The sequence below is a fragment of the Pteropus alecto genome, unplaced genomic scaffold (assembly GCF_000325575.1).
Source record: "Pteropus alecto unplaced genomic scaffold, ASM32557v1 scaffold5, whole genome shotgun sequence".
Lineage (NCBI taxonomy): Eukaryota > Metazoa > Chordata > Mammalia > Chiroptera > Pteropodidae > Pteropus > Pteropus alecto.
Genome location: NW_006441953.1, coordinates 11,162,722 through 11,186,299, shown reverse-complemented (window position 1 = coordinate 11,186,299; position 23,578 = coordinate 11,162,722). Strand labels below are relative to the sequence as shown.

At 33.8% G+C, this 23,578-nt stretch overlaps 1 protein-coding gene across 2 annotated transcripts in view; it reads right to left on the bottom strand.

Annotated features, from left to right (window-relative positions):
• Positions 1-23,578, bottom strand: part of ARAP2 (ArfGAP with RhoGAP domain, ankyrin repeat and PH domain 2) — a 159,002-nt gene that overhangs the window by 51,120 nt on the left and 84,304 nt on the right. For both annotated transcript variants that reach the window (XM_006918943.2, XM_015595043.2), the window contains exons 17-22: positions 23,147-23,249; positions 22,292-22,490; positions 22,030-22,093; positions 10,918-11,081; positions 6,424-6,636; positions 3,018-3,123 (exon numbers count right to left, since the gene is read on the bottom strand). In XM_006918943.2, the coding sequence (XP_006919005.1) occupies positions 3,018-3,123; positions 6,424-6,636; positions 10,918-11,081; positions 22,030-22,093; positions 22,292-22,490; positions 23,147-23,249 (849 nt within the window). The remainder of the gene's footprint in view (positions 1-3,017; positions 3,124-6,423; positions 6,637-10,917; positions 11,082-22,029; positions 22,094-22,291; positions 22,491-23,146; positions 23,250-23,578) is intronic.

Here is a 23,578-nt window from a genome sequence, read left to right as displayed (position 1 = left end):
TAAAGATGTGCTTGCAGAACGGTATGGAATGATTTGTGGGACTGCAGCATAAATGAGAGAGGGAAAAGGAAGTAATAGCTAAGTAGGAAATAAGGCAAGAAAGGTGAATTGGGAGACATATAGTGGAGAGTTCTAAATTCAATGTTCAGGGCTGGGCTGGATTTTCCAAAAAGTGCATTATCAGGTGAGAAAATACCAAGCAGCAAATGTCCATTTGGTTATTCAAAATAAGATAGTAGCTCTCAAAAAGTAATTGCCTAGTTTAGAAAGACAACTATACTTTTCTTTGATATAACGAAGAATGACTTTTTATAACGAACCGATGAATCAACTCTCCCAATCAGCAGGCTACTTTTGGGTCTTAGAAAGAGCACTTAAAGTATTCACAAATCTAAGTTCAAAGAGATTAAAAACAAAACAAAAAACTACAGCCATCACCCTAATAAAAGGATATTTACATTGATAAGAATGCATGAGATGGGAGCACTAAGTGATACACATGAAAGTATCTATTAATGTTATTTGTCACTGGCTATGTATAGGGCAGCTGCTTGTTTGCCTAATTACATTTGCAAACTTTTAGAATACACACTAAACAAGGGAGACCAACTCAATCAAAGGAATAAAGCAAGACTAAGGTAGGCACACCTGTCTTTTAAAGCAGAAATTCTAGTAGGTTCAAGAAAACGTGAGTAAACATGACAGCAATATATATGATAATGTAAAAAACTTATAATAAAATGTCAAATGGCATAGCGGAGATGGAGCAAGTGCAATCATCCTATATGATTTAGAAGATGCAAAAAGAATTACAAGTTGATAGAGAAGAATGTAATAACTGTGGACACCCCTCTCGAAACCACTTCTGTACTCCTATCACACTATGCTGTAAACACCTGGAAAATTTATCTGCATGCATGCCTCTGTTACTGGAATCTAAGTGTCTCACAGGCAGCGAGTGCTGCTTTAATCACACTGTAGTGCGTAATAAATATCTGGTGAATGGAATTAAGAAAATGTTAGTCACGAGGAAGTAATCTTTTATCTAAGGCAGGAATGGAATTAAATGCTAAATCAACCTGACCTCATCCAAAGGGACCTCAAATTTTTGATGATACTAATCAAACATTCCCACCTTTCGAGACTTCCTTCTGCAAAAGCATTCTCCTTTGGTACTCTTCACCTCTCTTTTTACTTTCTGTTTCTGCCTTAATTTCTAGCAAAAGTAGGTACAATATAGTATTTCCCTTTTCTTCCTTTATTTCTCCACCCCCACATGTCAGCGTTTCCCAGGTTTTCATATTCTGCTGCTCAGTCTCTTCTCACTCAGGCCTTATCCTCAGAAGCCCAAGAAAGCTGTTTCCTAATCAGTTTCTCTGCCTCTAGTCTAACCTCTCCCCAACCCATCCCATTACAGGGGTTGCTATTCTAAAACAGATTTGACCAGTCACTCGTCACTTAAAGAAATAAAACCCAGATGTTTTTGCTTGAGTAACAGAGCCTCTCACCTCCTGCCAGGCATCTACAATCTCATTTTCTAGCATGGCTATTTCCTAGAAAATATTTTTTGCTCATATCTCATACTTATCTTTCTTTCATGCCCAGTTCCTATCTCTCTTTAAATCAGAAGCATCCCCTGGAGCTGAACACACAATGAATGACTCAATCTCTCCTCTAGAAGTCCATGTCTTATGCTAATATTATCTGTATTAAAACCTGTCCCGATGTTGCTGTGTTTCCTTAAAAAATATAAAATGCCCCGCAGCACCCCTGGGAGTTCACTGTGATGTCCCAGGGCTCCTTGGTGCTCAGTTCAGGAACTGCTGACTCAAAACTATTTGTCATTTATGTATTATTATTAAATATTTTTGTTCACATGGAATCTTAAAACGCATTGTCCTCTACATAATAGAAGCTAAAATATATGTTAGGTGAAGAAAAGGAGGAAGGAAAGGTGGGAAGGAACTCGTCATCTCAAATTCAAATCTGAATTAAGAATTTCAAGAATAATGATGTGTAACTCAATGTTTAAAATGTTCACTTAATAAATTGTGGCAGCTGGGTCGCATTAAAATTTTTGATGAAAAAAATCTGTCTCAATGTCTCACAGGCAACATAGAGATAGGACTATATAATATATAAGCTAAATTTATATGGTACCATAAGAAAATAAGTTTTACAGTAACAAAGTTTACATGTATGAGAAGTGGTGGTTGGCAAAGAAAGATGAAGAGATAAGCTGTGAAAAATTTCTAAATCTAGACTCCAAACAAGGTACTTTGAGGAGAATTTTCACAGAAATTTATTCAAGGGAGTACTGCATCCATGCAGGAAGCTACGACAATATATTCCTTAAGCAATATTTCATACTTGGTAAAGCCTTTGTAATAATTTTTGCTAATAGCAAAACAAACCTTTTGTTTTAACATTAAAGGTTATTTTCAAACATCCTCATCCTTCAGCTATTATTCTTCGAGCTACCATAATATATCTTCTATCCTCCCAAATACAGGGGACCACATGCCCTGACATAGACGGTTTTTGACTTTTAAAATTTCTTCATCTGATCAACAGTCCGACCCTGACATATTAGAGTCAGGTTAGGTATAAACCGATAATAGAGTTTCTGAAGAGTCCACCATGAGAAAATGCTTTTCCACAGACAGATTCTGCTATAGAATCCCCATCCCTATACTTTCTTCTCTTCCCCAGCTTCCCTCTAAAATGAATTTAAAAATTCTTGCTTATACACTGGATGTATTTGAGGATGCTGTACATGATTATTTTTAATTCATTTAAGAAACTTTGCAGTGCTATTTATCTGAAATGCATCTTAATTACAGAAAGAGACATTAAAGTGATAGCTTAATAGGAATTTCATTTTGAAACAACTCAAGATATGATGAAAGATTCATGGTCACATGCACAAGGTTAACTACAGTACTTTAAATTCAAGAAATAATTACATATTAAGGGTCATGTTTGAAATGAACTAAAAAATTCATGAATCCACCTACCTGTAAAGGTGTTCAATAACAGCTGCCAATGTTGCTCGGTTGACACCTGGAAGAGTATGTATAAATGCTCTATATTTTTTAATTCTTTCCTTGTCATCCTGGGTATCTAGAGGTTCCAAAAAAAAAAAAAAAAAGAGGCCTAAAATAGTAATCTGTATTATAAATTTGAGGCCTAAAATAGTAATCTGTATTATAAATTTTAGCAATATTTTAAAACAATATTCACAATCATATTTCACTAAGTGATACAATCAAGTTTCAACAGAAAAATATTTGAACTTCTATAATTATGAAAAAGTATTTCCATAAACATTCCTAGGCTATATGCTATAGTTCTTATACTATGTAATTAAAAATGAAGCACTTTCTAAACCCAGAGTTGTATTTTATCTTCTACTTTAAGGAACATCAAACTTCACTTAACAGAAATTTATTCAATTAATAACCCAGACAGGAGTGCAAATTATAGATATAAGCCAAAAGTATTTTAACTCTGGCTATAAAAAATATCTCACTACCTGTATTTGAAAATGACATTTCTGATCTTTTTTCCCCTTATGAAATCATAAAAAATCTTTCTAAATCTAAAACCATCCCAGAGCTATGAACTGTGCACTACCCTGCAGATTCATGCAAAGGAACTTTTACCAGCCCTCTTACCTTCAACTCCTTGGAAAAGGTAAAGGGACAAGAGAAAAAGCCATGTGCAGACTCTGATACTATGACACTGACTTAGAGGAGGATGGACCCTCTGAATTTGTCACAGACGGAACTTGGTTAGTCATGGAGAGGAGGACAAGAAGAGATTACCTTCCACTCTCCTAACCCCAAGAAGTCAAACACTTGAACAAACTAGACATAGGAACCCCCAAGTTCTGGTCTCTAGAAGATGTGTAGTGGTGGTTCAGTTTAACCTACGAGATCACAGGAGAAATAAGAGACCTTTCTTCAAATAAATAACTTGTGCTGACTCCGTAACTCAAGGGGATTGCACTTATATATTCCCTCTCAATTCCCAGCTACCTTTAGAAACAAGACTTTTTCATTTTCTGCTTAGCTCTAACTATTTTATCCACAGAAAGCCAGAAGCACATTAATGATTCTTTAAAAATACACTGTCACTTGCAAAGGACATGATGATCCCTGGGGAGGTAAGAAACTCTGTGACACTTTGAAGTTTACTCCTATTCAAAACTGCAACAGATCTTTTCGTACTGATTTAGCCTGCACGTGAGGTCTAAAAGTAAACATCATTTTGTCTTAACTGTGCTGGTAGATGACTCTAAAAGCAAGAGGGGAAAACACCCATATAACATTCAGAGACTATACTAGAAGTGAATTAAAAATTAACTATCATTCCTAGTGAAATCTAAACATTTGCCTTCAAGTCGTCTGGTTTCTAACTATAGAAGTAATTGCATTTATTCCATAAAATATAATTAATACCATTACACTTATAACAAGAAGTCACACTAGTAACAGCATATTTTCACAAATCCTACAGAAATAAAATAGATGACATTTTGAAAACAAAGCTTAAGCAATTAGGAAGTAGAACGTAAGCTAGAGCTCAGATCACACAGAAAATACGGTGAACTATTCAACTAGCCACAGACATCAGACAATTTAATAGTGTTCTTAGAAGAATAGATCATGTATAATATAAATAGGTCACATGCTACTGTAAGGCTTTCTTTGCCTTGACTGCACAAGACCCAAGAGAGCTCTCCTCTGAGGTCGCCCAGATTGTTCTGGTTTAGTCTTGTCAGATCCAACATAGGGCACTTCTGAGAGGTCAGGGTGAGCTACATTGGAACTAAAAGCAAAGGACTTTAAGGCTATTTGACTCAGTATTCAAAGCCTTCTCTAAGTAAATTCTCAAAGAATTCATATCCAAGAGAAAGGTGAATACATTCCTCTCTGACACATGGTATCATTTTCCAACTACCTCCTGCTGACAGACTGACATTAAAGATATTTTTGTCACTAAATTTGAAACTTCAGCAAAAGCATATTTGACAGATTTTTGATCACTAATTTTACAATAAAGAAACTGTAAGTCTTTATAAAATATACTATCAATAACTTCATAGTTATAAATGAAATAAAATCTTTAAAACAAAAATGAGGGTGGCATGGTAAGAAGGCTTAAAGAGATACAATTATATATGTAATATAATTCCATATCTCATATTGCAGAAAATTATACTTCACAACACTTCTTGTGATTAGAGTTAAACCAATTGATTTGAGAAATACCAGGAAGCAAATAAAAGACTTCCGAATTAAGTAGTTAAATTGTGAAAAGCTTTAATAACGATACTAAACTTTTCTTGCAGACACTAATAAGGGTCATTCTTGAGATTTTTCAAACTGTGGGTGTTTTGTGATGTTTTAAAAATTAATACCTTCAAATATCATATTTATGTTTTAGAGTAAACAAATATTTTCAAAGAAAAATTCTCTCTCAACAGAGGAATATCATATAATCAAATTCAAAGGTCATTTTCCAAAAAAATTCTAAAGCAGATTAAAGGTGCAAGAGAGAAATATATTAGTAAATTATGATATAATTCAATGACAAATTTTAAAAACTGAAAAAAATAAAGATTGAAAATCATTTTTAAAGCACTGTAGCTAATGGAAAATGTGATTTATTAATAAAGTAAATATTTATATATAAATTATAGGTATGAGGCAAGACTTAAAGTAATATGTAAAAATGAAAACAGTTCTATTAAGAAAGATGGGATTAAAGGCAATTTTATATTTCTAAGTTGTTATTGCGGTAACATTTCTATAACAGGAGTTGTTTTGAATGGATATAAATATATCCATAAAATATATATATATTGATTTACTGAAATCGATTTGACTAAATTAGTCATTTAATAAACTACTTCTCCAGGGTCATTTCTTAAATAGGTTCTCTTATACTGTAGCAAAGCTTTTTGACGTCATTAGACAGAATCTAGGGAAATAAAGATAGAAAGAGTAAAGAATTATTATTACATACCCTAAAGAGAAAGAATAAATGATAGAAAAAAGCCAAAAGAGCCATATAGAGAAATCCTATAAAACTAATCTTGTATTAAACCTTTAATTTTAATCTTAATGAGAAATTAATAGCATACATGGAGTTCACTATAACACTTTCTAAGTTCAAGCAGAGTAAGCACTAAGGAAGCTACTGAAAACTAAATATATAAAACATTACGTATCAATGATTACCACAAATTTCTTCTGCGATAGATATAAACAAATATTGACATATACACAATTTCCTGTCTGAATCTTATGTACATTGTTCTATTCAGTTAAATTTTCAAATTATCAAAGATTTTAAAAATCTAATTATCCAATGAAAAGACAAGCACTTATGATGGTGCATATTTATATATATTACCTAAAGCAGAGATCCAGTATGGGTAGAGCTCCTTGGTAAGAAGTGCATCGTCAGTGTCAGAGAGAAAACTTTTCAAAACGTCTGTCACATCTTCAAGTTGATGTTTTCCAGCCCTCAATTTAAAGCTTCTTGCATCTTTTTTGAAACTCTCTAGGAGTTCACTTACATGCAAAGAATCACCATTCTTTTGATAGATATATTTGCACCCTAAGCCTTTGTTAAAAAAAAAAAAGTTACATGAAAAAAAGTTTAAGATTAAAATCCACTTTGATATCTTAAAAATAGATCATATTTTTGTTTTGAGATGATGAACGATACAAAATCATTATCTGAGAGTTAATAAAAATATATATATATATCATTATCCAAGAAGGGAAAAGGCTTGTCCTCTAATTTTAGTATTTAAAATGTAAACAAGATAAACTATTCCATTCTCACTTTTAGCAAGACTCTGGTCAGCCTTGCCCCCAGTCCTTCATAGTATCTTTTTCAAATATTCTTTTATAGTAAGTGTCCTATCGTCACTTAGTCCCCAGAATACAAACCTGCCTCCATTTTCACTGACAATACACAAGGTTCTCTGGTATAATTTTTTTCAATTCTTTACATGCACGCACACACACACATACACACATACACACACACACACACATTTGTAAATCTGTCTGTTCTCATTTTCACTTTCTAAATAAAGAATTGGGCCATCTCCTTTTTAAAATTATTAATTCACCAAGTGCCTCATATAAAATAAGAGGAATAGTAGTGGTTAATAGTAGGAGGAGGAGTGATGATGGCAACAAAGAAGATGATACAAAATAAAAACCCTCCCTCGTTTCTCCCAGGTCTCCTGTCTCTCTTCCTTCCAAAACCAAGCTGAGCTTTCTATATTTATTGTTTCTACCATCTCACATCCCTGTTCATTCTTTAACCACTCAATCTTGCTTCTGTACCCAAGTCCCACTCTATTAGGACGACCTTTATCAAGAATATCAATGACTTCCTAGTTTCTAGATGCTTTTCGGTTTTTATCTAATAAGAATCCCCTGCACTATTTGATACTCCAAAGGAATCCCTGTTAAAATTATTTTAATCTCATGGCTTTCATGGGATTATGATACCAAATCTTTTTTCCTCTTCTTCAATGGCTACTCTTCCAATCCACCATTAATTCCGCTCATCTAATATTCACTAATAATTCCAGGAATCAATCCTCAATTTTTTCTTCCAACTCCCCTCCCTACCCACTCAACTTCATCACTTCAACTACTACATATACATTTTCATGCAGGTTTTAATTTCTAAGATTTCAAATACACACACACACACACACACACGCATTTTAATAAGCATGTATCATATGCATGCCACACACACACTTATACATGTGGACAAATCAAAATTAACTAGAGGAATTAATTTTCCTTCCTCATTCACTAACTCACCTTCCACTCTCAACATGTTCTTTATCTTGTTCCTCTATCTCTCTATATGGCATGGCCTCCTCCCTAAGCCCTTTCAAGTCAGAACCTTTCTTTCTCACCACATTTTTCTAAAAAAGTATTATGTCATATAGAGTTTCATCATGACCTCAGTCTCAACTTTCCCCTTCTTTCCATCCCACATGCTGTTACTTAGTGCACTCAATTCCTCACAACTCTTGCCCGCTCTTCTTGTGCAGCCCTCCAGGGTGTCTCGACAATAATTAGAGTGTGATCTAAGATACATACAGGTCTACTGGTGTTACTATCATGCCTAAAAATCTGGATACCACCCTCTCACTGCCTGTAAGGCAAGACTGAAGATTTTACTACACTCTATAAGATGCACCATGAATTAGCCTAATCTTCCTTTCTCTTTTATCTATCCCTTCTCCTCACACTAAGTTCTGGCCGCACTGAACAACACGAAGTTCCCTGCACAGACAATGCTCCTCGTAACTCTACACATAGGCACACACTTTCCTTCTCCTCATTCTAATTAGCTCCTATTTTCTCTTAAGACTCATGGTAGGCACCATGCCTCACCCATGAAGCCCTCCATGATCACCCCTACTCTGGGTGAAATTTACCCCTTTAACACATGGAAGCCTGGACCAAGCCCGGAACCTCTCTACCGTAGAATTTTGTGAACTTGAGATGTAACTGTCTGCCACTTGTCTTTGATTCTCCTGGAAGGGAGGGGTCGTGCTTATTCTCTGTATATAGCAGCTACACATTGCCTAGAAGAATTCAGCTGGTATTCAATAAATGACCACTTAATGCAAGAATAAGCAAATTACACAAAAAACAATTATGACTAAGTTCCTGAGATATTAGTTTCCTGGTTGAGTGAATTTTTGATAGCTGGTACTCAAATAAGTTAACTTAATATGAACTTGAACATAATTGTTTACATAAATTAAAATAATTTCCCCCAAGAGCTAACTACTGTAACTCACTTAAAAAATTAGAACTCCAAAAAATATACCATGAACTTGGTCAAGCTCGAATCCTGACACAATGAATACCAAAAAAATAAATAAATAATTGGCCTTTAAACTTTAACCCAAAAGTAAGGAAGTTCAAAATAAGTTTGACTTTACAGGCTCTGAGCCAACCAACTGCATCCTATAATGACTGGGCATTTTCTACGTTTATATTAAATTTCTATTCTACATGTTGATAACACTGGGGTTTCCCCCATGTTCTGCTCATTAAAAAACAAAATAAAATAAAGAGTCTTTCATTGGCTTTATTACTTTAATATGCAAGTTAATGTACCTTGTGTTAGAGTTACAAAGTAGTTATAATGTATGAAATTTAGTTGAAAACAATATAATGCTTAATGATTTTAAATTCAAATAAACACCACAAAGAAACTTCTGATTTCCCTAGAGAAACATTAAATTAGATACACTGGAGCTAGTCAAGTTATTTTAATCATTTGTCAGCTTCAGAAGACTCTATGCCATTATGAAGCTAACGTGATGTGAGAATTCTCAATGAGGTAGGTTATGCTCTTGCTAAAACATAATATGTGTGCAATTCATTTATACCTGTGAGATGCAAGTGCACTAATAATGAATAAGTAATAAAGATGATAACCTTCTCTCTCTCTCATTTTCAAATAAACAGATGATTACAGCTGATAAAAAATATAAACATACTATCATAGAAGGGGATTTCATATAATAATTTGATTAAATGCATATTTACAGTAGACATAATTAAAAAACAATGAATTTGAATATTAATAATTGTACTTGTATTATTTATGAAATAATTAAAATACTTAAACTGATACTCTTCCTAGAAGAAAAGAGATTAACATACACAAAATAAATTTCCAAATATTATTTTCTTCATAGGCGTTGTTATTTGATATTATGTTGCATATCAGCTTACTATCAGTTGTCATGCTTAAACAGATGATTCACGGATTTGTCTTTAACTTTTTACCACTACTGCTGTATTTTCAGTACTAAGATCGGCAACTGGCACACAGATTCTCAATAAGTGAGTAACAAATTAATAACACAGTGTTTTACTGCAGTTCTCTCACTGATTACACTTTCTTTTCAAATTAAAAACAGTCAAAGACATTTCTAATTTTAGAACAAAAAAAAAGTTAATATACCTTCCAAAATACCAGATCAATCATTTCACTCTTTTCTACATTTGTAATCTAAATCAATAGCATTTATCTTCGGATTAAAAGACAGAAACATTTTATATTAAAAATGCAGTTAAGAAATTTCTACTTTTTAGAGTATTAAGGAAATCTGCAACAAAAAGGAGGAATTTAAAGAATTGGTAGTAATGTGAAAATAAACATGAAGAATAAAAGCATTCTTTTACTTTTCAGGCATATCTAAAATACTACTATAAAATACTACTATAGCATATTAAAATGAAGCTGACCATGTAGGTCTCAATCAAGTTGATTTTTTTTTTACCTGCAAACTATTTTAAAAAATCCGTTACAATTAAGAAACTATTACAATTAATACCACAGTTCTTAATATAAACATTATGACCTATAACAGGTAAATGAAACACACACACACACACACACACACACACACACACACACACAACTTTGTATGCATGCTTAAAAAAAGTAAATTCTTTTTACATATTGTCCTATAGTCTACCATTTCTAAAAATATGCTTAGGCAGCACTTTGCATTCCATTTCCCTAGACTTTACTGTAGGCTTGTAACGTGTGAAAAATAGTCTTTATTTTTATATACATTTTATAATATAGATTCTTTCAATATGTTATTTATATTTTATGCATGTAAAGGAGAAAGGAAATGGTAGAAGTACATTATATAATTTAAATGAGTTTTATTGGAAGGACTGGCATTTAACTGAACAGCGACTGTTTTTATTTTTCACTGATGTACTTGCAAATATAAAGAGCTCTAATTCAGTCCAACGAAGGTACCACTTAAAAACTGCAAGAATGATACTATGAGTTCTAGGGGTTGAATAAAAACTCTATGATACTTACCATACTGTGTAACAAATGCTATACAGCTGTTCACGATAATGGGAACGTCGTTTTTGCTGAGCTGCTGATCTTGTAATGCATTACCATCTGTACCTGCTGCTTTTTCAATTGCAGTATGCCAGACTGTGAAATCCAACTTCGTATGCCCATGGATGTATAATGTTCTGTAAAGTTTAAAAAGCATTTCAAATTATAATTTTGCTTTAAAAAATACTTCTAGACAGATAACCCTTAAATCTATATACATGTGATCTTGTCTAACCCATGAGAAGAAAAACCCTCCATCTATCACCAGCTTCCATTCAATTCCTCTTTTGCCTGTACAGTCACATCTATCCATAGAGAAGAGGAAGTGCTCTGAATTTGTGGTCTCACCTTTCATTCCCCGACCCCTTTTATTCTCTTTCTGCATAACTCAACTGCAACTGTTCTGACTTCTAATAAATATCTGTGGCTGTATTTTTCAATATTTTAGAACTGATGATTTCTTAAACAAAAGACAGAGAGAGACTGAAAATCCACCCGCCTTAAGTAATAAACCATAACACTAATTAATATTAATTTTTAGACACCTTCACACTTTGTTTGTGTGCCACAAACATCTCAAACCTTTCTGCTTCCTCATACCAAACTGGTACTATGATTCTCCACTTATCCTGCCAGAAATTTAGGGTTAATTGTAGATTGGTTCTCTACTACCCCACCTTGCCACTTCCCCATGAACTCAGTCACAAAATTCTGTTGGCTCCAGTTCCCTGGCATATTCACTCTGCCTCCTCTTCATTCTAACACTACTTTATTTCATGTCCTTATATTGCTCCTTGACTCACTAAAACCCCTCTGAACAGACTTCCTTTCCCAATTCCCCACCTCTCTAATCCCTACTCTTCAAGGCTGCCAGAACGAACTTCCTAAAATGCAAAGCTAATAACATCACTTTCTGATTATTGTTCTTCTATAGCTCTGGAGTTTTCAAGATGAAAAGGCCTTCATGATCTGGCCCTGTGTTTCCCCTTCAACTTTGCCAGTGCCCTACAAGGAAGACACACTAAAATACTACATCTCCTTATCTCTGTAATAAATATTTCCTGCTCTTTGGCTGGAAACTAGTGCTCCAGGTAGCCCTCCTGGACACTCTATCCCTGATGTTCCTCCTATGCCCAGTGGTATAACAGGCATTCCTTCTTAATCTTAAACAGCCACTCTGCCCTCCATTATACCATCTGTGAATATTTCAGCTGCTAGACCCCAAACTTTGCACAGGCAAACAAGAAAAACATTTCAGTATCTCTAGTCATTAGCTTAGTGCATTTAACGAGGACATAATAGTTTTAAAGTTCTACACTAGATACAAAAACTGATTTGAAACACCAGTTAAAGTAATTGCTGATGTACATTGACAGCAAAGTAAAGCTATTTAATCTCGATTTCAAACTATGAGAGGGCTACTTTGGAGTCAACCCAAAAAGAGAGGAATGTGCTGAGCTGCATGAAGTTGGGTTGTTGGGTTTTTGCGGGGGGGTTGGAGGGCAGGGAGATGGAACCATTCATAGTCCTGAAAATTCACTGGCCTTAGTTTAAAAAGAAAAGTCCTCCTTTTTTCCTTTTGGTTTCTTTTCTTAAAATGTTCCTCTAAGAGCTACTGGTACCTCACCACACTCACTTCTACCATCTCCTGAACTTGCTGTAGCTACTAGTATTTCACTGACGTCTGTGCCTGCGATCTTCATCTCTTGCTTTTTGACATCTTTATCTATTGTTTTTATTTTACACACCACTATGGCAGCCCTGACCTCTAGATTTTGCAATTTTCTTTCTGAAGAATTCTGACAGTTACTCTAACACTTCTTATATGCGTTAGCCTTTTTTTTTTTTTTTATCTCACATCTTGAGCTCAAAAGCATTCTATTGCTGGGTATATCTGTCTAAATGAAACTGTAATACTCAGGTGATTCCCTTGAAAAATATCACCCCCCCCTTACATTATTGAACCTAACAAAAATTATTGCTAAATTCAGAAGTTTAGATAAAGAGAAATTTTTTAATTTTTTGTCTTGTTTTTTTTTAATCTGAAGATTAAGCTCTAAATTTGATATAAAATATTTGAAACTGTTTGCTTTTAAACAAACAACTACTATGGGTGAGTAATTCAGTGATCAGTGAAAAGAAAATCCAAAATGCAATGGCCCTCCTATAATAGCAGAGTAATTCGGCCATGAACTGTGAATGTTTCAAACTTCAAAATTTCCTTCTCAACAGAAGAAATCCCATGATGACAAGTTTAGCTGTCTCCTTGTGAACTAGTGAAGGGTAGAACAAGTAATGACAAGTTAACTCCTGAGTCGACCTGTCAAAGACTGAGTCCTAAAATATATCGTCTAGTACGGTAGATGTTTGACATTTAACTGCATCAGTTCAGCAACTCTTCTCTCTGATGCTTATCTAAACTCTGTGCACACTGAACAAAGCAACAAAAGATATTTTCGACACAAATGCTGGTGAAGTTTGTGATTTCGTGTGTTATCAAACAATGATTTTACATTTCTGGATTAGAATGCCAAAGAAACATTCATTTACATCTTGAAAATCTGACAAGTTATTTTGAAGAACTGTAATTATAGAGAGAATTATTCTAATTGTCCATACCCCAAGCATAAATTTTAAGTGGGAAGTTCAAAGCCATATAAAGAAACATCTCTAAAACCTATAATGAATCAAGACAGTTCAGTAAGACTCTGAAACCAAGTCCCTTTACTAATAAAAAAAAATATTCTCAAAGTTGCAATATAATAAGCAATCTAGTGACAATCAGAAGTGTCTTCACAAATAACAGAATCGGTAAATTTCACCATATACAAAATAAATTCACTTAGAGTTATTATGCCAAATGAAATACGTCAGACAGAGAAAGATAAATACCAAATGATTTCATTCATATGCGGAATCTAAGGAACAAAAAGAACGAACTAATAAAAAACAGACTCACAAATATAGTGGACACTTTGATGATGGACAGAGGGGAAGAGGGTTGGGGGGCTGGGAGAATGGGGTGAAAGGTTAAAGAAGTACAAATTAGTAGTTGATAGTTGGTTACGAGGATGAGAAGCACAGCAGATGGATGCTGTTAGCATTAATATGATGGCTAGGTAGAGGGCCAGGGGAAGGAGAAAGCAATTGGGGGGATTGTTCTATGAACTATATAGATGTCTAACCAATGTACTGTATACTTGAAACTAATTTAAATAAATAAATTTTTAAAAATTCACTTATATGACTCAAGAACATTTTAAACACAACTAAAAAGCAAATATCAGACCACAAATAGGACTTAAAAAGATATATCCTAAGGAGGTATACAAAAATAAAACACCGAGTTTTCTAGTATAAATCAGCATTTGTTTGACCAAAAACTATTTTTTTATCATTTCTGAAAGATATTTTTGCTGAACAGAATATTTTAGGTTAACAGCTGCTGGTTTGGTTATTTTATTTTGGATCTTTTTTCTCCCTCACACTAGTTTTCAGGAATTAGACTGTGATATATCTTGATGTAGCTTATCTTTATCAAGCTTGAGGTATGTTGATCTTAGTACATGTGTAGGTTTATAGTTTTTAACAAATTCAGAAAATGGTCACCTTTATTCAAAGTTTTTTTTTTTTTTTTTACTCCATCTTTCTCTTCTCTCATTTTCAGATTCTAATTATACTTACATGGCATTGCTTGATAATTGTTCCACAGGTCACTGAGGTTGTTGCTTTTAGTGTTTTCTCTCTGTGCTTAAGTTTTGATCATCTCCACTGTAATGTCTTCAAGCTCATTGATCTTTTTTAAGTATTGTACTTGCATTAAGCCAATCAAGTGAAATTTTTTCAGATACCATATTCTTTAACTTTAGAAGTTTCATTTTTTAGTTATTTTTTTCTCACTATGTTGATATTTTCTTTTACATCTTTGAATGTATTTATAATTTATAATATTTAAAAATCACTGTTTAGATTCTTTGCTAATTTCATTATTTTTCTCATTTCTGGATCAGTTCCTATCAACTGATTTGCAGCTTTTCCACATCACTAGTAATTTTAACCATATGCTAAACATATTGTTACTTGTGGAACAGCTAATTCTTTGGAGGTCTACTTTTGAAACTTAGATAGAAATAGAGCAGCCTTTACTCTTGGGTTAATTTGGCTCTGATACTGTGAATTTACTTTTCTGGGGTCTTTACTAATGCATTCCCTAAGTGTTTAATGAGGTCTGTCTAACATGGCTGGATGGAATTTGCACATACTCCAGCACTGTCTAAGCTCTGGGAATTGTTCAACTCATAGCACCACCATGGGAGTTGTTTCTGCCTGGTTTCTTGGAGTTTCACCTTACAAATATGCAGATTAGTATTGAGCCAAAGACAGATGTGAACTCCTATAAAGATTTCTAAAACTCTTTCTCTACATCTCGCTCTGCTCTGGTAGTCTATCCTGCAAATTTTAGTGACTACACATTCCCTGAACTCCCATCTCTATCTCTTCGATATTGTAAAACCACCACATTCTGCTTGGGTCTCCCTAAGCCTTGTGCCTTGGACTAAGAAATGCTTACAGGTAGGAAGCCAACTTCTTCTGTTTCACTTCTCTCTATTATTACAATCCCGAATGCCTATTGTGCCAAAGCCTAGAAACGGTTTGTTTCATATGTTTTCTCCAGTTTTCTAGTTGTTTGAACTGAGAGGGCATATATGAGGCCAGTTATTTCTTCATGGTCAGAAATGTGAGTCTGGCAAATTTTATTTAGTGACTACAACCATAAATTACCCTCAATTTAGTTTATAGCAATACGATATTTTTTCCCACACCTTTAGAAGAAAAACTGCTGTAGAGAGATGGAATTTTGGCCAGAAACAGCCAAACAATTATTCAGAAACTGCAAATGTAGAAACTGTGTCACAAGAATACAGTATGAAATATTATTTTAAATAACTTGTTTCTTCTGAAGTCAACAGTTCAGTAAAAGGTGTCAGGGCACCTGATTCCCCAGAAAAGGCAAAGTCTTCCGTTTTTCAACCTCATCCGTACACACTATTAAAAAATGATCTACAGGAATGCGAGAAACAGCCCTGTTTCAAGTCTACTCAAAATGTTTAAAGGTGTTCCACTGGTAGCAGAATAAATCCAAATCCTCATTTTTTAAAATAATTTTAAAAATCGTTTTTAAAATATCCTTAGAAAAAACCCTCCGTACTCTTATAAAGGGCCTGCAATCCTTTCCAGAACATGGCAAGTTGTTAATTAAATTTAATTGATAATACCTATATGATATCAATCTATCTTCTAGGTCCATTGGTTCATGCGTCCTCCTCAAGATGTTAAGGTTAAGGCCAACCTGAACTGAAGTTGTTCCTTAGCCCATCTTATTTCTCTGAACCTACTGTTTCCACCTCTTGGAATATCACTTAAGAATCTCAGCCTCCTCATTTTTTTCATACTGAAATTCTAGGAAATCCAGATCCATTTAAAAGTATTTCTTTAAAAAAAAATTATCCTGATCCCATTTATCTATCTAGAAGGAATCTTCATTCTTTTGTATTTTTTTCACACCATAGCTCATTTATTTGTTTATAAGCTTACATTTTATTATATAGAAGGGACTTTGAACTGAATGAAATAAATTTTTGAAGCAAATGATATATACTTTAAAATTTATCTTTTGTTAAATAGTCATGGATTCTCTTTACAATAATTCTCTTTAACAACAAAAAAATTACTTTATAATGTTAATCTGAATTGTCTCTTTTTGCAAAACCTGTGGGGGTGGTGAGAATCTCTTGCTTACCTTGGCAACATTCAGATTAAACCATCTCTACGAATTAAATCATCAGAAAGTTACAAAAGCAGTCAAGCTGATATTGTGGGCAATTGGCTACTGTTTAATTTGCAATTACATGCACAATTTAGAAACCATTTTAAGATAACTTACCCTCCAGAGTATTGCTAACATATCAGCTGGTATAAAACACAATTCGAGGAAGAAAAAACATCACATGTAGTAATTTTTATATGAAATAAGAATCTTAAACTTAGCATGTTAATCTCATAAATTGAGAAAAGTAGCCTGTTTCATAATTGTGTAACATATTGATAAAATGTTTACTCCCCAGTGTTAGCTTCTTTATGTCTGGAATTTTCAATTAAAACTAAATGCAGTCATGCTTGGGAGCCATCAACTGCATAATGCTTTACTATAGGTCAGTCAAGGTATCTTACAAAAAAATACACACACACACACACACATCAGTCTTTTCTATTTCTAATAATACAGCTGAGTTATTCATTCACACTTACCATATTTATTATAACCAACAATCTTTCAGTAAAAGCTTAATAATAGGTGTCTTTGACAAATGGGTATGCAGCTATGTAATGTGAAGATGGTGAACACAGCAGCTTACTTACCAGAAGGAGATACAGGGAATATGGGCTGAAGTGCAGAAATAGTTTTCGAATTTCAAAAAAAAGGACGTTGTAATCTACTGAATATTCCAGTGAAGGTGAATACACAACCTACTGTCCAGAAAAATGCCTTCTGACCTTGTGATTCCAGAACATTCACCAACTAACAATAGATATTTTAAAACATGATTTTTTTCCCGCATACAAAAGTCCTGACTAAGGTGTAAAATAGCACAAGATCCAGTCCCAATAACAGCATCCAACAGCATACCAGAAACCCTTAAGTGTAATCAAGAAAGCTTTATTTTCCAAAATACTAATTTTTAAAGTATACAAAGAATACACATTAAAGCGACACCATCTGGAACACCTTCTGTTTAGTGCTTTTTAGAGCAAAAATGCTCTGTGTGTAGAAAATATTACTGCCATATTTTTCTGTCTAAAGATACTCATTCTATGCACAAAGAGAAAATTACTATGAAGATTAAAATATATATCTAAATAGTGACTATATTCAGTGGATGATTATCAATTTATGAACTTTTCCAGTTCAGAGGGTTCTTTCTCCTCCTTGCCTCTAAGGAACGTTAATATATTTTAGCACCTTAATCAAAAGTAGACAAGGAAAAGGAAAAGAAGTGAAATTCATTCATTAAATGTATTTATGATTTGCAATTCTAGTTCAAGCATTTACTAGCAAAAAAAAAAAGTTAAAACAGCTAGTTGATTTCTTGTTCTTTCAATTATTCACTATCTCTATATGTCATCAATATTAATAACTAGAAGTTGTTTTATTTCTTAAAGCCACAATTTTATGTCATCGACAAGTCTAACACAATCTACTTTAGCTTATTGTCATTATTTCCTAAGGGGCTAATAGAGAAAAAGAGAGATAAGAAAGAGGGCAATGCAATGAAATTCTCTCATTTGGACGTGGTATTAAAACACCTCTTAAGCAATCACATCTATAATTAACAGGCTTTGAGTACTGGGAGAGAAATATACCTTATCTTGGTAAATGAAATAACTACTCATAAAGTCATCCAGGCCAAAAGCTCAGAAGTCACCTTGATTTTCTAGTTCACAAAGAATTAATACCATCAACACCATTAAACTGGTGTTTCTCTCAGAACACCAGATCTACAAAGCTACCGATATCTAAAACCGTCCATCAATTCCTCCTTTCTTCTTCTTTCAACTGAAAGACTCTGCTCTGCCTATCATCTCTTTTATATCTTCAATTGCTCCCCCTTTTTGTCTCTTTCCCATCAAGATTTAAAGCTGTACAAGTTAAGCCATCTAAAAACAAATAGTATACATATTCCCTTCCTGAGTCAAATCTCTGCTACCTTGCTAATCCTATTAACCTCCAGACATCCTTGACAAACTGTCCTTACCAGCTGTTTCAATTTACTCAGTTACCGACCTTAAAGTAATCCAGTTTCTGCTTTATCACTTCTGCTCTCTTTAAAAGTCACCAGATGAAGCCTACATCACTTATCTTATGGAGTATCTCATCAGGAAGCACCTGACGCTCTTGACTATTCCTTCTTGAAGCACTCTCTTTCTAGGCTTTGTGACAGACACTCTTGGTTTCCTGCCTCACTCTCTGGGTAAATTAGCTTAATATTGCAGGACAGCTACTCCTCCTGACAACTGCCCCCGCCTCCAAAATGATATGTATTCATCAAGGCTCCAACGCAGTACTTAGTCCCTAAGTGATTTCACCTTCTCCCTTCTATATACGAGTAACACCAAAATCTATATTTCCACCCATAAACTTTTACATGAACATCAGATTCATAAATATAACTTTCTCCTAGCAATTTCTCCTTATATATAGATGTTTATAAGCACCTCATGCTCAACACATCTAAAATCAAACTCATCATTTCCAAGTTCTCTCCCATATCTGCTTTTTTGATCCACTATTCTACATCTCAAGTTCATTTGTTTACTTAATATATACATATTTACATGCATACATATGTGTATATATATATATATATGTATGTACATGTGCCTAAATACATAAATACATGAGACCTTATTTTGCACCACACACAGTGCCAGGTGCTGGTACACACGCACACTCTTTATTCTGTCAGGGTTTATAACCTAGTGCACTCACCATTTGCCAGGCTGAATCTTTATTCACACTTCTGACCTCTTTCTTTCTGCTTCATGTTTAATTAAGTAAGCACTGTATGGATATACATAGTTTCTAGTAAAATAACTTTTTAAGTTTTCTAATAAAAATGTTATTTTCTAAAAAAGTGCTGAAACTTTAAATTCTAGTAATTGATTCTGTTTAAGCTCTAGGTACATTTGTTGATTTAATTTTTTAGAATGATCTGTACAAAAGCATTGGTAAGTTAACACTTGTTTTAAAAAGTAAAAATCTTTAGGTTGTTAAATTAGAAATTGACCTTACCCTGATGTCAAACATTACTCTCCTTAATATCATATAGGCTGTTTATGTGCTTATAATAATGCATGATACACAGGAAGTTCTATACATTCTTATCATTGTATTACTGTTATTATCAGAATATTATTGATTTGGAGAAAACAGGAAAAGCAAGTAAAACCAGGATATAAGCATGTGATAAATATAGTTGTTTTAAAATATAGTTGTTTTGTATGGCCAGTATTCAAAGAGATTTTTTAAAAAATAACTTGTTCACATATTTGTTCTACTCCCCGTCCTGGCACATTCCTTGTTCTTCACTTTCATAAAATATGCTTTCAACAGAATTTGTTAATAGCACATGTAGATAAAAACTTTGAAATTATAATCAAAAACACAATCAGCTTTGACAATTATTTTGGAATATCATTAGTTTTCAATGATTCTGTGAACTCAGAGTGCATCTGAGTTCACCTCCTGATTCCTGTAATCTAGGGAGAAAGTCAAGATGTTACAAAGAACAAAACATTTAGTCTTCTGCTTCCCCATCTTGCATCCCCAAGGAAGTACACTGCTTGCAACAATAATCACTAAATAAAAATGTGTCAACTCGAATAATTCTAATTCATGTTTGCTATGTTTTATTAAAACCTATGTGCCACTAATCAAATGGTTCTTGGATAGAAAATGAAAGAAAAATACTTTGGCTACAGTAACTTGAAGGAAAATGTGTGTGTGTGTGTGTGTGTATGTGTGTGTGTGTGTGTAATATAAATACAATAAAATCAACTAGCAACTTGCTGCTTATTTATTTGTTTAAGAACATAAACCCTGACAGCTCAGACACCAAATCTGTATCGTTGACCATTTTTTCCTGCCATGGAGGTAGCAGGCAGCAGACATCCCATAAATATTAAATATAAAAACTGCACTTGTGCTAGCACTTTAATAACACTATCCCATTAGTATTTCTGAACATACAATTAACAGTACTCTGACAGTACAATAAAACCAGCATCCAGTACCAAAAATCAGAATCTAAAGCATAATGAACCATTATAATCTCAGAAATAAATAAGAGAAAACACAAGACCCTAACTATGCCTGTAAATTAAAAAACACACTCTGACATAAATATCTAAGAAGCAATATGTCTGCTGTCTAAAGCTGCTGATATCCTCCCAAGAAGTGGAAGAAAAGTCAGGTTAACTGGTGAAAGTCATTCTTGTTAACAGCAAGGAAAATACCCAGAGCAGCATCCTAACTGCACACTCACCCTTGTCTCCCAAGAGCCAATTCATCTGAAGTCAGAGTAGTCCTTTAAAAACATAAGTCAGACCATTCCACTTCCGAGCTTTCAAACTGAGCACCTTCCCATCATGCTTAGAATAAAATTCAAATCTTTACATATCATGACGCAGAAGGGCCCTATATGATCTGGCCCAGGGATATCTCTGAAATCATTTCTTCCCACTTTCTAACTCATTCAAATCTCCCCAGCCATAGCAGCTTCCTTGAAGACCCTGAACATGCCAAGTACAATACACTCTTAGAGTCTTTAAAAAATCCTTGACACTATAGCCTGGAACACTGTCCAGACTACTTCATGGTTTGCTTCTTCGCTTTATGTAGATCTCAGATCAAAGATACTTCCTTTACCACCGTTTCTGTTTTACAGAATATTGTTCCATTAGCTCCATTTTTTCTTCAAGCATTTAAAATTGATAGACACAATATTAATTTTTTTCTGTTTATATTGTTGCCTTCATTAGTGTACAAGCTTCATGAGGGCAGGGACCATGTCTGTTCTATTCATCACTATATCCCCAATAGCTATTACAGTACCTGATGCACAGCAGATAATTCATATATATTGAAAAAGTTAATAAATTCAAAAAATCTTATTTTAGCTATGCATGACTGGCATGCAAAAATAATTCAGGATATTATTTATACTCCTATATATTTACAATTACTAAGTGCTTCCAAATACTTAAATGTGAATGTCCTAGAGGGATCTAGTTCTATAGGAAATTACAATAATTCATCATACTGAGTTTGTCAGAACAAATATAAAAATATGCAAGCTTCATTGGTGTACTGGTTCTACTGAAGAGTGTACACACATACATACACACACATACACTTCAGAAAATATCCAGCAGGCTATAAAATAATGGGTTCTCCCACAAGAAGGTAACCAAAATAATAACCCTAGAGTTACTGCAATACAGAGTCAAAGGCAAAAATGTACTTACCTCCCTTTTTCTACCAAGAGCAAGACATCAATTTTTTCCCCATTTTGAACCACTGTACTGATTGCTAGAGGGAGAAGATAAAAGCATTAAAATATTTCTTAAGAACATTTTACTAAATACCCATAAAGACACAATTACTAATACTCCTTAGTCATATGCTTGGAAGTGAGCCATTATAATTTCGAGTAAAAGCTACCATTACCATATTTGATAAAGAGTTGTGTCCAAAATATAAGTGAAACAAACAAACAAAAAATCTTACTTAGCTCTTGCAGTCTTCTTAAGTGCATTCTATCTTCCTGAACTTCTTGCATTTGAAGGCAAAAACGCAAACTAGATTTGTCCATAGCAAACCAGCCTTTTTTCCACTGATCCAGGGCATGACAGTCTTTGTAGTAGAGTTGACCAATCAAATCATAGTCAGCTTCTGTTAAGTTTTCAGCAACAAAGGGAACAAAATGCTGTTAAAACAAATACAGAAAAGTAATAAAGACAGTGAAAATAGGAAATCTCTTCCCTACATACAGATATGAGGGAAGGTGGAAAAATTATCTTTGTTTTCTATTTTAAAGATTTAGAAGTAACCCAAATTTCCAAATAACTATTTAAACTTGCTATCAGTCTTAGAACAGCTAACAGTACATTTTCAAATGACGGCATCTTAAGCCATTTTTCTTGATATCCATAATTAAAATAGGAAGACATTCTCTTTGTTGATGTATGGCATTTTTCAAAATGTCAACCTTAAATGTTTGCCTCCATTTATATCTTTTATTGAATCTATCCCTTTCCCCTTTCTGTATACCATGAATAAGATATCTACCTGTGAAAAGACATACAAAGAAATGACTTTATAATATTGAAAAAAAAAATCTTAATCATCAAAACATGGTCTTAATTTGAAGAATGATTTCTCCAAGGTACTACATTAATTTCTTCTCCGTTTAAATCTCTAGGAAGGTAGATCATAACCTCTTCCAATTACAACCTTTGAAAACCTAATGAAGTATGGTTTCTTCCCAAAGTCTTGTATAAAATTTCTATGGACCTATAAAGCTCAATCATGGACCCCAAGTTGAGAATCTTCTCTGGATTTAAGGTAATAATATTTCAATACCTTAGCTATCGCCTCTGTCCACTGTCTTTGGGCTTGAGATGTTTCAGCTCCAAATAAAAACGCACGTTCTGAGGGCAAATAGATCTCAAAGGTAAAGATGGGCCTACGGCACACATGAATAAAAAGATATCACTGGTTATGTCTGGCTCTTATGAAAACAAATCACACAAAAGTCAAGTTTTTAAATTAAATTCATTTTGAAAATTGGATAATGCTGTGAAATCAATCTATCATATTTTTGTTGATGGTTTGTACTTTATTCAAATGAGTTAAATAGAACACACTGGATCATACAAAATGAAAATTCTTCTGATTGTACTTATTTTACTGCACGATTTTGTTGATGTCCTGGACACTCCTGAGTTAACCAATGATGTGTCAAAAGGCTTTCTTTGGTCTTCTCTTCCCTCTCACACTACTCTTTGATTTACT